This window comes from Dendrobates tinctorius, unplaced genomic scaffold (genome assembly GCF_039654945.1).
Source record: "Dendrobates tinctorius isolate UK_male_01 unplaced genomic scaffold, ASM3965494v1 ptg000434l, whole genome shotgun sequence".
NCBI lineage: Eukaryota > Metazoa > Chordata > Amphibia > Anura > Dendrobatidae > Dendrobates > Dendrobates tinctorius.
Window position 1 is genome coordinate 3,212,870 of NW_027362097.1, and position 14,714 is coordinate 3,227,583.

A 14,714-nucleotide genomic window follows, 5' to 3' on the forward strand; every position below is an offset into this window, starting at 1 on the left:
TCATGGAAGTGCTCTTCCCCGGCATAAAACCCGTCTGATCGGGGTGTACAAGATCTAATATAACTGAACTTACTCTTTTGGCCAAAATTTTTGTAAAAATTTTATAATCCACATTTACTAGTGATATAGGCCTGTAAGATCCACAATCTAAAGGGTCCTTCCCCTCTTTTTTAAGAACTATTATATTGGCCTCATAAAAGGACTCCGGCATGCATCCCCCCTCCCAGATCCCACGAAACACTGTCAACAAAAGGGGTGCCAGTATATCCTGATATTTCCTATATAACTCCACAGGAAATCCATCCAGCACGGGGGCCTACCCGGAGGCCGTGTCTTTTATGGCGTCCGCTACCTCCTCCAGAGTAAACTCAGCATCCATAAAGGCCCACTGGGAAGGACTTAGCATGAGAAACTATATATCTGACAAATAATTTAGACACTCCGGGCCATCCACATCAGTCTTAGAATTGTACAATGAACCATAATAGTCACAAAAGCACTCTAATATCTCCTCAGTTGAGGAAACCAAAGAACCACCTGAATCATGAATCTGTAGAATTGTGTTGGTTGCATTATGCTGCCGCACTAAGTAGGCCAGAAATTTACTTGCCTGATTCCCCATTTCAAAATAAGACTGCCAGGCAAAAAATAATTTACGTTTCGTCTTGGTATCAGTGTATTGAGCACATAACCTTTGAGCGGCCAGCCATTCTACCCTATTACTGTTAGTTTGATCCGATATATAGGCTGCCTCCGAGTCTTTCAGACGTCGCTCCATCTCGCCATCCTCCTCCGATGTCACCCGCTTAATGTGAGATATCGTAGAGGATAGACAACCCCGTAAATAGGCTTTAAGAGCATCCCAAAATACATTAATATTTCGGGGTTCGGGGTGGGACGAGACAAAGCAACGTACTGTGAGACAAAGTTACCAAGGGGCATAGACAGGGAGGATAGTCAGGACGTAGCCAATGAGTCATACACAGAGATAGCTGCAAGGTACAAGAGGGGCGAGCAGAGAGTAGTCAGATCACAGGCAATGAGTCATACACAGAGAGGGTAGCGCAGTACAGAATCAACAGGCAAACTCACAACGGGAAACAGAACCGGGTCAGAACCATATAAACAAGCTATAACAACAAACAGGCACACAGAGGTCAGCACACTCGGCCAAAGGCAAAAGTATAACTGGCAAAGATTGGAGCTTCCCAGGGGTTTAAGAAGCTCTCCCAGAACCAAAAAGAGGCTACAATCATTAACCCCAGGTGTGCTGGTCAAAACCTGCACTGAACTCCAGACATTAACCCCTGACGTGCAGCTCAAAAACCTGCACTGGGATCATGACAAATAGCAGTAAGTCTCGGATCACATTTATTATGCGCTTTACGCTGAGCACTTAACACCAGGATTTCCGTGTAAATTTCTGAAATACGTGGTTCAGACAGAACCCCCTGGGAAAGATTTCCTGTAATGAGGCAGATGGAGGCACTATGGATGCCATGTGGCTGACTATGATCTGGCTGTGTCAGTCTTTTTAGGTGAGCATAAAAGTGCAATCGACCAGAGTTTTTTACACCTTTGAAAAAAGGACACATCTGAACAAAGTCCAGACGGAGTCCAGAGTAACTCTGCTGTCTTATTACAGTGAATTGATCCCTCAGTGGTTTAATCTGAATCACGACACTCAGAGATTTAGATGGAAACCCCGATATAAGTGATCAGAGTAGAGCACAGGATAAATGTCAAATATAGAAAAAAAAATCCAGCTCCAGGAACCCCAACAAAATTTATTGAGGAATCTTAAAATCCATAATAAACAGAATAGTCACAATCCCAAAGGGGGAAGTTCACACAGGCAGACTAAAGACCTTGGGGTCTGAAACACATCTGCCACATCCTGTGAAGTGCCTGAAGGGTTAATAAACTTCTTGAATGTGGTTTTGAGCACCTCGCAGGGTACAGTTTTTAGAAGGGTGTCACTTTGGGGTATTTTCTGTCATACAGACCCCTCAAAGTCACTTCAAAATGTGATGCGGTCCCTAAAAAAAATGGTTTTGTAAATTTTGTTGAAAAATTGAGAACGCACTGGTCAACTTTTAACCCTTATAAGTTCCTAACAAAAAAAAGAATATTATGCTTCAAAAATTGTGCTGATGTAAAGTATACAAGTGGGAAATGTTATTTAGCTATTTTGTGTGACATATCAATGAAAAGTTTAAAAATTGCTACATTTTCACCAAATTTCTGTTTTTTTTCACAAACAAACGCTAGTCTTAACAAAGAAATTTTACCACTATCATCAAGTACAATATGTCACGGAAAACAATCTCAGAATCAGTGGGATCCATTGAAACGTTCCAGAGTTATTATCTCATACAGTGACACTGGTCAGGACTGTAAAATTTGACCTGGTCATGAAGGTGAAAACAGGCTTGGGAGTAAAGAGGTTAAGTCTGGCTCCAATAAACCGACCATGGCATTTCATATTACTAGTAGGATGGCCAGAGAGGATTCAGGATTTCTATTTTGCTGTGAGCGGCATAACAACAAACCCAACTGTGAAGGTGACATATTCCTATGTTGTGTCAGTAAAAGGCGAGAGGTCCAGGGTTCTGATACTTCAGTCTTCTGGCATCTAAAAATCAATGACTTCATAAAAAGGAAACTTGATCTCAACTCGACATCCAAATAAAAAAAGTTTTAGTGAAATTAGTCACTGCGCCGGGGAGCGGCATTAGGGCAGAATGGTACTCTTATTGTAAAGGTTAGGATATTGAATCATGTAGAGCTCCAAAAAGGGCAAGACGGGATCAGCATTAGTGAAGAGTAGCGGGAGAACAAGGGAGACAAAATATCACGTATAACAGCGATCAGCCCGCACACCATAACCAGAGCCACACCAGGATGTACAGCATGATCGGTCCAGGTACAGGGAGGGACACGAGGGCACAGCAATGCCCCCTACGCGCAACTGACGGCACATTCAAAGATTGGCCATGCTATACAAGTCGCGTGCAGCGGCACTCGTACTGTCACATCTTTGGGCCACTTATTCACATTCGACAGTGATGGGCCAATCGGACACAGGTCTCCTACACAGCCTCATAGATGCCCCCAAAAGACTATTGAATTTCAGCCAGGGGTCCGTCATGAGCTGGTCAACACAGCGCGGACCATAGTCAGACCAAGAACGCTGGAGATGTCAATCCAGCCATAAGCACCCCTCACACATAGCGATCTCACTAGCGAGATCACTGCTGAGTCAAAAGTATTGTGACGCAACAGTAATTTCACTAGCGAGATCGCTGTGTGTGACACCTATCAGCGACCGCCCCCCTGCCGGTATCGCAGATCGTTATTGGAAAGCCCTGGACATTTTTTTGATCGCTGGTCTCCCGCTGCCCAGCACGCATCGCTGCGTGTGACAGGCGGGAGACCAGCGATCAGCATGCTGGTAACGAAGGTAAACGCAGGGTTTCTGCGTGCTTAGAAACCCTCTGTGTACCTTAGTTACCAGCGCGCTGGTGCAGGGAGCTGGTAACCAAGGTACACATCGGGTTTCTAAGTGACGCGCGCTGCTTAGAAACCCGATGACTACCTTAGTTACCAGCTCCCTGCATCAGCGCGATAGTAACTAACGTACACAGCGACGCGTGCTCGGCGTCGCTGGTGAGTCTGCCTGTTTGACAGCTCACCAGCGATCATGTAGCGACTCACCAGCGATCCTGACAAGTTGATATCATTGTCGGGAGATTTCAATGCCGAGATCTCCATCTGCGCTTGCGCGGCGGCCATTTTCCAGGAAGCAATCCACCGCACAGGCATGGAAGGAACGTCAGAGCCCCCGACGCAGCAAGGGACAGAGCCCGGTGGCGGCAAGCACCGGGGGACCCGGCGCGGCGGCGGCAGCACCCGGGGGACCCAGCTCGGCGGCGGCAGCACCCGGGGCACCCAGCGCGGCGGCAATTAACGGACACCCGCAGCGGCAGCACCAAAAAGGTATGTTTGCACTGTAAGACGCCCCCCTATTTTCCCCCCAAATTTGGGGGAAAAAAAGTGTGTCTTACAAAGCGAAAAATACGGTATGTAATACATTGGGAATAGTAGTACAATGCAGGATGTGCTGTAAATATTTTCATAATAATTTGGGAAACTTGTCAAGTATCCTATAAATGTCTGTTCTGTTCCCGATCTAAGGATCTGGGCTTTTAGCTGAGATGAATCTGTGCTGCACTTTATGTACACCGTGTGCAGAATTATTAGGCAAGTTGTATTTGAGAGGATTCTTTTTATTATTGAATAACAACTATGTTCTCAATCAACCCAAAAGATTCATAGATATCAAAGCTTAATATTTTTGGAAGTTGGAGTGGGGTTTTTTTAGATTTGTCTGTCTTAGGAGGATATCTTTTTGTGCAGGTAACCATTACTGTGCAGATTTATTAGGCAACTTAATAAAAACAAAATATATACCCATCTCACTTGTTTATTTTCACCAGGTAAACCAATATAACAACACAAAATGTAGAAATAAACATTTCTGACATTCAAAAACAAAACAAAAAAATCAGTGACCAATATAGCCACCTTTCTTTACGATGAGACTCAAAAGCCTTCCATGCATAGATTCTGTCAGTTGCTTGATCTGTTTACGATCCACATTGCGTACCGCAGCCACCACAGCCTCCCAGACACTGTTCGGAGAGGTGTACTGTTTTCCCTCTTTTAGATCTCACATTTTATGAGGGACCACAGGCTCTCTATGGGGTTCAGATCAGGTGAACAAGGGGGCCATGTCATTATTTTTTCTTCTTTTAGACCTTTACTGGCCAGCCACGCTATGGAGTATTTGGATGCATGTGATGGAGCATTGTCCTGCATGAAAATCATGTTTTTCTTGAACGATACCGACTTCTTCCTGTACCACTGCTTGAAGAAGGTGTCTTCCAGAAACTGCCAGTAGGTCTGGGAGTTGAGCTTCACTCCATCCTCAACCCGAAAAGGTCCCACAAGTTCATCTTTGATGATAGGAGCCCTTACCAGTACCCCACCTCCACCTTGCTGGCGTCGGAGTCGGAGTGGAGCTCTCTGCCCTTTACTGATCCAGCCTCGGGCCCATCCATCTGGCCAATCAAGAGTCGCTTTCATTTCATCAGTCCATAAAACCTTAGAAAAATCAGTCTTAAGATATTTCTTGGCCCAGTCTTGACATTTTATATTATGTTTCTTGTTGAAAGGTGGTCGTTTTTCAGCCTTCCTTACCTTGGCCATGTCCCTGAGTGTGGCACACCTTGTGCTTTTTGATACTCCAGTAACGTTGCAGCTCTGAAATATGGCAAAACTGGTGGCAAATGGCATCTTGGCAGCTTCATGCTAGATTTTCCTCAATTCATGGGCAGTTATTTTGCTCCTTTTTTATCAACACGCTTCTTACGACCCTGTTGGCTATTTGCCATGAAACGCTTGATTGTTCGGTGATCACGCTTCAAAAGTTTAGCAATTTCAAGACTGCTGCATCCCTCTGCAAGACATCTCACAATTTTTGACTTTTCAGAGTCCGTCAAATCTCTCTTCTGACCCATTTTGCCAAAGGAATGGAAGTTGCCTAATAATTAAGCACACCTTTTGATGTCATTAGACCACACCCCTCCTCATTACAGAGATGCAAATCACTTGATTTACATAATTGGCAGTTGGCTTTCAAGCCTATACAGCTTGGAGTAGGACAACATGTATAAAAAGGATGATGTGATCAAAATACTCATTTGCCTAATAATTCTGCACCCAGTGTACATGCTCAGTAGTGACCAGTACTGTGGGGTCATAGATGAGATGAATCTGTGCTGCACTTTATGCACATGCTCAGTAGTGACAAGTGCTGTGGGGTCGTAGAGGAGATAAATTTGTGCTGCACTTTATGCACATGCTCAGTAGTGACCAGTGCTGTGGGGTCGTAGATGAGATGAATCTGTGCTGCACTTTATGCACATGCTCAGTAGTGACCACTGCTGTTGGGTTGTAGTGGAGATGAATCTGTGCTGCACTTTATGTACATGCTCAGTAGTGATCAGTGCTGTGGGGTCGTAGGTGAGATGAATCTGTGCTACACTTTATGTACATGCTCAGTAGTGACCAGTGCTGTGGAGTCGTAGAAGAGATGAATCTGTGCTGCACTTTATGTACATGCTCAATTGTGACCAGTGCTGTGGGGTCGTAGAAGAGATGAATCTGTGCTGCACTTTATACACATGCTCAGTAGTGACCAGTGCTGTGGAGTCGTAGAAGAGATGAATCTGTGCTGCACTTTATGTACATGCTCAGTAGTGATCAGTGCTGTGGGGTCGTAGGTGAGATGAATCTGTGCTGCACTTTATGTACATGCTCAGTAGTGACCAGTGCTGTGGGGTCATAGATGAGATGAATCTGTGCTGCACTTTATGTACATGCTCAGTAGTGACCAGTGCTGTGGAGTCGTAGATGAGATGAATCTGTGCTGCACTTCATGCACATGCTCAGTAGTGACCAGTGCTGTGGGGTCATAGATGAGATGAATCTGTGCTGCACTTTATGTACATGCTCAGTAGTGACCAGTGCTGTGGGGTCATAGATGAGATGAATCTGTGCTGCACTTTATGTACATGCTCAGTAGTGATCAGTGCTGTGGGGTCGTAGATGAGATGAATCTGTGCTGCACTTTATGCACATGCTCAGTAGTGACCAGTGCTGTGGGGTCGCAGTGGAGATGAATCTGTGCTGCACTTTATGTACATGCTCAGTAGTGATCAGTGCTGTGGGGTCGTAGATAAGATGAATCTGTGCTGCACTTTATGCACATGCTCAGTAGTGACCAGTGCTGTGGAGTCATAGATGAGATGAATCTGTGCTGCACTTTATGTACATGCTCAGTAGTGATCAGTGCTGTGGGGTCGTAGGTGAGATGAATCTGTGCTGCACTTTATGTACATGCTCAGTAGTGACCAGTGCTGTGGGGTCATAGATGAGATGAATCTGTGCTGCACTTTATGTACATGCTCAGTAGTGACCAGTGCTGTGGAGTCGTAGATGAGATGAATCTGTGCTGCACTTCATGCACATGCTCAGTAGTGACCAGTGCTGTGGGGTCATAGATGAGATGAATCTGTGCTGCACTTTATGTACATGCTCAGTAGTGACCAGTGCTGTGGGGTCATAGATGAGATGAATCTGTGCTGCACTTTATGTACATGCTCAGTAGTGACCAGTGCTGTGGAGTCGTAGATGAGATGAATCTGTGCTGCACTTCATGCACATGCTCAGTAGTGACCAGTGCTGTGGGGTCATAGATGAGATGAATCTGTGCTGCACTTTATGTACATGCTCAGTAGTGACCAGTGCTGTGGGGTTGTAGATGAGATGAATCTGTGCTGCACTTTATGTACATGCTCAGTAGTGACCAGTGCTGTGGGGACATAGATGAGGTGAATCTGTGCTGCACTTTATGTACATGCTCAGTAGTGACCAGTGCTGTGGGGTCATAGATGAGATGAATCTGTGCTGCACTTTATGTACATGCTCAGTAGTGATCAGTGCTGTGGGGTCGTAGATGAGATGAATCTGTGCTGCACTTTATGCACATGCTCAGTAGTGACCAGTGCTGTGGGGTCGCAGTGGAGATGAATCTGTGCTGCACTTTATGTACATGCTCAGTAGTGATCAGTGCTGTGGGGTCGTAGATAAGATGAATCTGTGCTGCACTTTATGCACATGCTCAGTAGTGACCAGTGCTGTGGAGTCATAGATGAGATGAATCTGTGCTGCACTTTATGTACATGCTCAGTAGTGACCAGTGCTGTGGGGTTGTAGATGAGATGAATCTGTGCTGCACTTCATGCACATGCTCAGTAGTGACCAGTGCTGTGGGGTTGTAGATGAGATGAATCTGTGCTGCACTTTATGTACATGCTCAGTAGTGACCAGTGCTGTGGGGACATAGATGAGGTGAATCTGTGCTGCACTTTATGTACATGCTCAGTAGTGACCAGTGCTGTGGGGTCATAGATGAGATGAATCTGTGCTGCACTTTATGTACATGCTCAGTAGTGATCAGTGCTGTGGGGTCGTAGATGAGATGAATCTGTGCTGCACTTTATGCACATGCTCAGTAGTGACCAGTGCTGTGGGGTCGCAGTGGAGATGAATCTGTGCTGCACTTTATGTACATGCTCAGTAGTGATCAGTGCTGTGGGGTCGTAGATAAGATGAATCTGTGCTGCACTTTATGCACATGCTCAGTAGTGACCAGTGCTGTGGAGTCATAGATGAGATGAATCTGTGCTGCACTTTATGTACATGCTCAGTAGTGATCAGTGCTGTGGGGTCGTAGGTGAGATGAATCTGTGCTGCACTTTATGTACATGCTCAGTAGTGACCAGTGCTGTGGGGTCATAGATGAGATGAATCTGTGCTGCACTTTATGTACATGCTCAGTAGTGACCAGTGCTGTGGAGTCGTAGATGAGATGAATCTGTGCTGCACTTCATGCACATGCTCAGTAGTGACCAGTGCTGTGGGGTCATAGATGAGATGAATCTGTGCTGCACTTTATGTACATGCTCAGTAGTGACCAGTGCTGTGGGGTCATAGATGAGATGAATCTGTGCTGCACTTTATGTACATGCTCAGTAGTGACCAGTGCTGTGGAGTCGTAGATGAGATGAATCTGTGCTGCACTTCATGCACATGCTCAGTAGTGACCAGTGCTGTGGGGTCATAGATGAGATGAATCTGTGCTGCACTTTATGTACATGCTCAGTAGTGACCAGTGCTGTGGGGTTGTAGATGAGATGAATCTGTGCTGCACTTTATGTACATGCTCAGTAGTGACCAGTGCTGTGGGGACATAGATGAGGTGAATCTGTGCTGCACTTTATGTACATGCTCAGTAGTGACCAGTGCTGTGGGGTCATAGATGAGATGAATCTGTGCTGCACTTTATGTACATGCTCAGTAGTGATCAGTGCTGTGGGGTCGTAGATGAGATGAATCTGTGCTGCACTTTATGCACATGCTCAGTAGTGACCAGTGCTGTGGGGTCGCAGTGGAGATGAATCTGTGCTGCACTTTATGTACATGCTCAGTAGTGATCAGTGCTGTGGGGTCGTAGATAAGATGAATCTGTGCTGCACTTTATGCACATGCTCAGTAGTGACCAGTGCTGTGGAGTCATAGATGAGATGAATCTGTGCTGCACTTTATGTACATGCTCAGTAGTGACCAGTGCTGTGGAGTCGTAGATGAGATGAATCTGTGCTGCACTTCATGCACATGCTCAGTAGTGACCAGTGCTGTGGGGTCATAGATGAGATGAATCTGTGCTGCACTTTATGTACATGCTCAGTAGTGACCAGTGCTGTGGGGTCATAGATGAGATGAATCTGTGCTGCACTTTATGTACATGCTCAGTAGTGACCAGTGCTGTGGAGTCGTAGATGAGATGAATCTGTGCTGCACTTCATGCACATGCTCAGTAGTGACCAGTGCTGTGGGGTCATAGATGAGATGAATCTGTGCTGCACTTTATGTACATGCTCAGTAGTGACCAGTGCTGTGGGGTTGTAGATGAGATGAATCTGTGCTGCACTTTATGTACATGCTCAGTAGTGACCAGTGCTGTGGGGACATAGATGAGGTGAATCTGTGCTGCACTTTATGTACATGCTCAGTAGTGACCAGTGCTGTGGGGTCATAGATGAGATGAATCTGTGCTGCACTTTATGTACATGCTCAGTAGTGATCAGTGCTGTGGGGTCGTAGATGAGATGAATCTGTGCTGCACTTTATGCACATGCTCAGTAGTGACCAGTGCTGTGGGGTCGCAGTGGAGATGAATCTGTGCTGCACTTTATGTACATGCTCAGTAGTGATCAGTGCTGTGGGGTCGTAGATAAGATGAATCTGTGCTGCACTTTATGCACATGCTCAGTAGTGACCAGTGCTGTGGGGACATAGATGAGGTGAATCTGTGCTGCACTTTATGTACATGCTCAGTAGTGACCAGTGCTGTGGGGTCATAGATGAGATGAATCTGTGCTGCACTTTATGTACATGCTCAGTAGTGATCAGTGCTGTGGGGTCGTAGATGAGATGAATCTGTGCTGCACTTTATGCACATGCTCAGTAGTGACCAGTGCTGTGGGGTCGCAGTGGAGATGAATCTGTGCTGCACTTTATGTACATGCTCAGTAGTGATCAGTGCTGTGGGGTCGTAGATAAGATGAATCTGTGCTGCACTTTATGCACATGCTCAGTAGTGACCAGTGCTGTGGAGTCATAGATGAGATGAATCTGTGCTGCACTTTATGTACACGCTCAGTAGTGACCAGTGCTGTGGGGTCAGAGTCGGAGACAGGGAAATTGATCAGTAGGAGTCATAGTTGGAGGTCTGGATTAGCGAATCCACAGTCCTTCTTATACATAGTAAAATAACTGTACAATTGGGTCAATTTCCCTCAATTTAGAGGGCAACTGAGGATTTCAGAGGTCAAAAGCAACTTCTTTGCAGTGGATGCATATTTTATAGCCACTTTACAGAGCAGCTGTTGACACGTTTTTACATGGTATGGCCATATAGGCACTGACCCCTAATAAAAATTATACCTTTACTTGTGAAGACCCATTGTGCCAGATATGAGAAATCTAGAATAGAATCTGTATGCAAATTGAGCTGGAAGTGCACTGGGGAAGGATCAACGCACTTGAACAAAACAGAACAAGTGAAATTGACACCCGCCCCCAGTGAACTTTCAACCTAACTTTCAAATAAAAAGAATTTGTGGCAAGCATCTTTTTGATGGGGGACGAGCTCCTATGCAGACATACCACTACTTTCATATGTAAAAACAGGTTGACTGGTTCCCTTTAATGAAGACCTGTCGACATTCCTGACGAATCGATTATAGTGAAATACAAGCATTGTGAGTGAAGTTACAATTCTGTTGCATTTTCTTGTCTTGTGCTCTTCCTCGATTGTTCCTCCTAAATATTTAAGAATAAATTAAAGGGTTGTTCTCAGGATTGCAGTTCTTCCTGCTTTTTGGCGGATGGGGTGATGCGCTCCTCAATGATTGACAGCTTGGACGAGCAGCACTGTTGCACCACTGCTCCGAACTGTGAACTCTCCAATGATGCAGGCAAGGATGCAGCTTTGCATCTACAGCATCGGAGGAGCGCACTGATGATCCACCGGGCTTCAGAGCAGCGCTCATAAGCTTTATAGAAAAGAGAACTCATCGGAAAAAGCAAACTGTGCAGTGACACCCCCCAGCTGGGAGTACCCAAGTGTCAACGTATTCATACATTTCCAGGAGGAAGAAGAGAGGACCAGCACAATGAAGAAATAAAAGGAAAGATGCTCCAGACTTACAGTGTATGGAGTTTACAAACATTTAATAAAACAGAGACGGTGCGAGCCCACAGACGGCGCGAGCCCACAGACGGACGTTACCTGATGGTGCTGGATTCTATTTATATTGCAGGTGAAGTTGTGATATAAATGGAATTTGTCGACGTCTTTCACGTTTCCTTCCTTCTCTTTTCCTGTTGATTTAGCGAGGGTGGACTGCAGGGCGACGTAATTCTGTTTGCAGCTAGAAATACAAGAAAACAATAGCTAGTTGACACAAGGCAAAAAACACACAGTCGTATCCCACTACAAGACCCTGCACAAGCCCCGCGAGCACTGAGCCCGGCCGTGGCCAGAGCAGGCAGGTGCCGAGCACGTCAGTGCTCTCTAAAATCCAGATTCCTGTCTCTATGAACCCCAGGTCCGTAGGATACAAATCTACAAAACATTCCAGGCCAATCTCAACTATCTCCCTGAGGATGGACAAATGGACAGACGGACGGATGGACAGACAGGCAGGTCACCTATCAGTCAGAGACAGGCAGGGGGACGAAGAATAGGTAGAGAGGCAGCAGAACTCTAAGTGCATTGCCCACCTATTTGCAACTCATTAGAAAAACATTTAAACTATGGATTTCACTAAAACAGCAAAACAGATTTCTACTGTATTTTTAGCACCATAAGACGCACTCTGGGTTTTGACAGCAGAAAAAACTTTCTACTAATTATGAATTCACGGGTAATTGTAACCAATTACACTAGGGTAAAAAAGGAAGATAATGTATGTAATGACTGTGTATAATGCAGATGCTGCAGGGAAAGACTAACAGCTCTGCTACATGTGCATTTACATGTACACAGCTCCACTACATATGAATATTTACATGTACACAGCTCCACTACATGTGAATATTTACATATACACAGCTCCACTACATGTGAATATTTACATGTACACAGCTCCACTACATGTGAATATTTACATATGCACAGTTCTGCTACACGCACATTTACATAAACATAGCTATGCTACATATGCACATTTGTATACACACAGATCTGCTACATACATATTTACATATACTCAACTCTAACATACACACAGCTCTGCTACATGCACAGAAACAAACAGATCTGCTAAGTGCACATATTAATAACACAAACAGCTCTACTACATGCACAGACACACACTGCTGTGCTACATGCACACATAGACATGCAGCTCTGTACACGCCATACATATTTATTTATTTATATACACACACACACACACTATGATTTACCACATTTTGCAGTTTCTTCCAGGCTTGTAATTCATCCAATGACCTGAATGGTCCTGGAGGTGGTTGGATGAAAGAACCTTTAGGACGTGAAGCCTCCGTGCAGGTCCCGGTAGCTTCCTCTCCTGCGCTACATCGATCAGATAGATCAGTGTGGGGCATGAGGAGAGAAAGCAGTTTTCTCAGTGATCAGGAAGAGCAAGATGTCAGCGTTCTCCTCCATCACGGGATGCTGTCCCGAAATATAACATGCACACACTTTTTAGCAAGATTTTTTTTCCTGCTTAAAAGTGTGTCTTATGGTCTGAAAAATATGGTACGCGCCATTAGTTTGGACTATAAAATCCTGATGACAGGTTCTCTTTAAAAGGGAATTTTCCAGTCTTTTTTTTACATCTTTGCAGAGGGAGCGGATAGTTATATAAGAAAAAAAGAAGGCGGCCAGAAAACTCCTCTAACCAACAGTGTGGCCTTTCACTGTGAGGATCAATAGGAGTCCTGACAATCTGCCCTATCATGAGTGTGGCCGCAGCTCAGCAATATGGAATCACTGCAGGCCGTGGAAAACTCATGTAACTTATCCCATACCCTTGCAACATCTTCTTAGAAATGTTTTCTCTACCTACATGATTAAAAGGGAACCTGTCAGGTCCTCTGACTGCCCCAAACTGCCACCAGAAAGTTTCATACATGCTTTATACCAATACACAAAGCATAGTGGCACCAAAGCCGCATGTGAATCGCTACGTGCGCATCCACATATATGACATAGTCAGGAGGCAGAGAACGTATGATTTCTTACAGGTTTCGGATGTGTTCCAGAGAGTCCTTATCTTTGGCGACCATGTCTGCTAAGATGTGCTGCACTCCCGCCTCGATATCCAGAAGTTTTGAAAGTCCTGAAATGCAACACAATCAAATTAAATTATGTTCACACACATACCATGATTTCATTCCAGGCTCAGGTTTCAGGAGGAAAACTGCTAATAATAAGGTGAGTTGGGCTGAACACCGTAGGTCGTGTTCACATTATCGTTTGCTTGCTTCCAATGCATACACATCGATAAGAGCGCCAGCAACCAGAATACATTTTAAAAAAATTATCCTTTCAGCATATAAGCCCATATGTACTGTTGTTATATAGAAAAGCGCTATTTTATACCAAGAATCCAGTGAAAAATAAAAAATAAGAAAAAAAAGACACTTCACTATGAGACGAAGGACAACACTCTAAAGGAAGGGGCTAGTAACAAGGCAGTCGATCATGCAGATATCAGAAAGTTCATACATGTGCAAACTGATATTACACAAAATCAGACTAAGTCCGGGGGATTCCACATGACTAGGGAAATAGAATCATGGAAAAATTGGTAAAAACATTGGAGAAAAGCCATTGGAAGAATTTGCAATCAGAAAATTTCCGACTTCTGCAGTTTAGTTATGTAACACTGCCCTCTAGTGGTATTGTTCTTCAGCGAATCTATGCAGAATTTCCTGGATATTCTTGTAAATTTTATAAAAATATATTTATTTTGTCTTCAATTACTGAAAAGTTTTAAACATAATAAAGAAAATGATGATAAAGTTCAGTGCACATCGTTAAGTGCAGCATGACGAATACCGATTACGTGTGGAGCCCTCGATACTCATGGCCAGCCGACCTGCCGCTGATTGACAGCTGTGGGAAGGTGGAGACAGTCACTCATGAATACTGGGACTTAAAAAGGTCCTCAGGAGAAATGATATTGGTGGGGTTCCAACACCCGGCACCCCCAATGATCGGCTCAAGTCAGACACTTCACAAGAGAACGAGACTACACGCGGACAACCGGCAAAGAAACCTGATTAATAGGGATCTGTCAAGTTCCATCATAACCTCAGGATGACTCAGTGAACACCATTTTTACTTACTGGGCTCCTCGGGTACCAGTGGGGTGCACTGTGTGACAGATACTTATTATGTGGGGGCAGAAACCTCAACACGTGTGAGCAGAGCATCAGAACGATGACCATGTCATCTCTAAGGGTAATTTCTAATGGAACGGCTAATTAGG

General features: G+C 44.8%; 1 protein-coding gene across 2 annotated transcripts in view; it reads right to left on the minus strand.

Moving 5' to 3' along the window:
* The window catches only part of SRBD1 (S1 RNA binding domain 1), a 255,048-nt gene that overhangs the window by 207,198 nt on the left and 33,136 nt on the right, over positions 1 to 14,714 (minus strand). For both annotated transcript variants that reach the window (XM_073564217.1, XM_073564216.1), the window contains exons 9-10: positions 13,463 to 13,559; positions 11,483 to 11,624 (exon numbers count right to left, since the gene is read on the minus strand). In XM_073564217.1, coding sequence (XP_073420318.1) covers positions 11,483 to 11,624; positions 13,463 to 13,559 — 239 coding nt within the window. The remainder of the gene's footprint in view (positions 1 to 11,482; positions 11,625 to 13,462; positions 13,560 to 14,714) is intronic.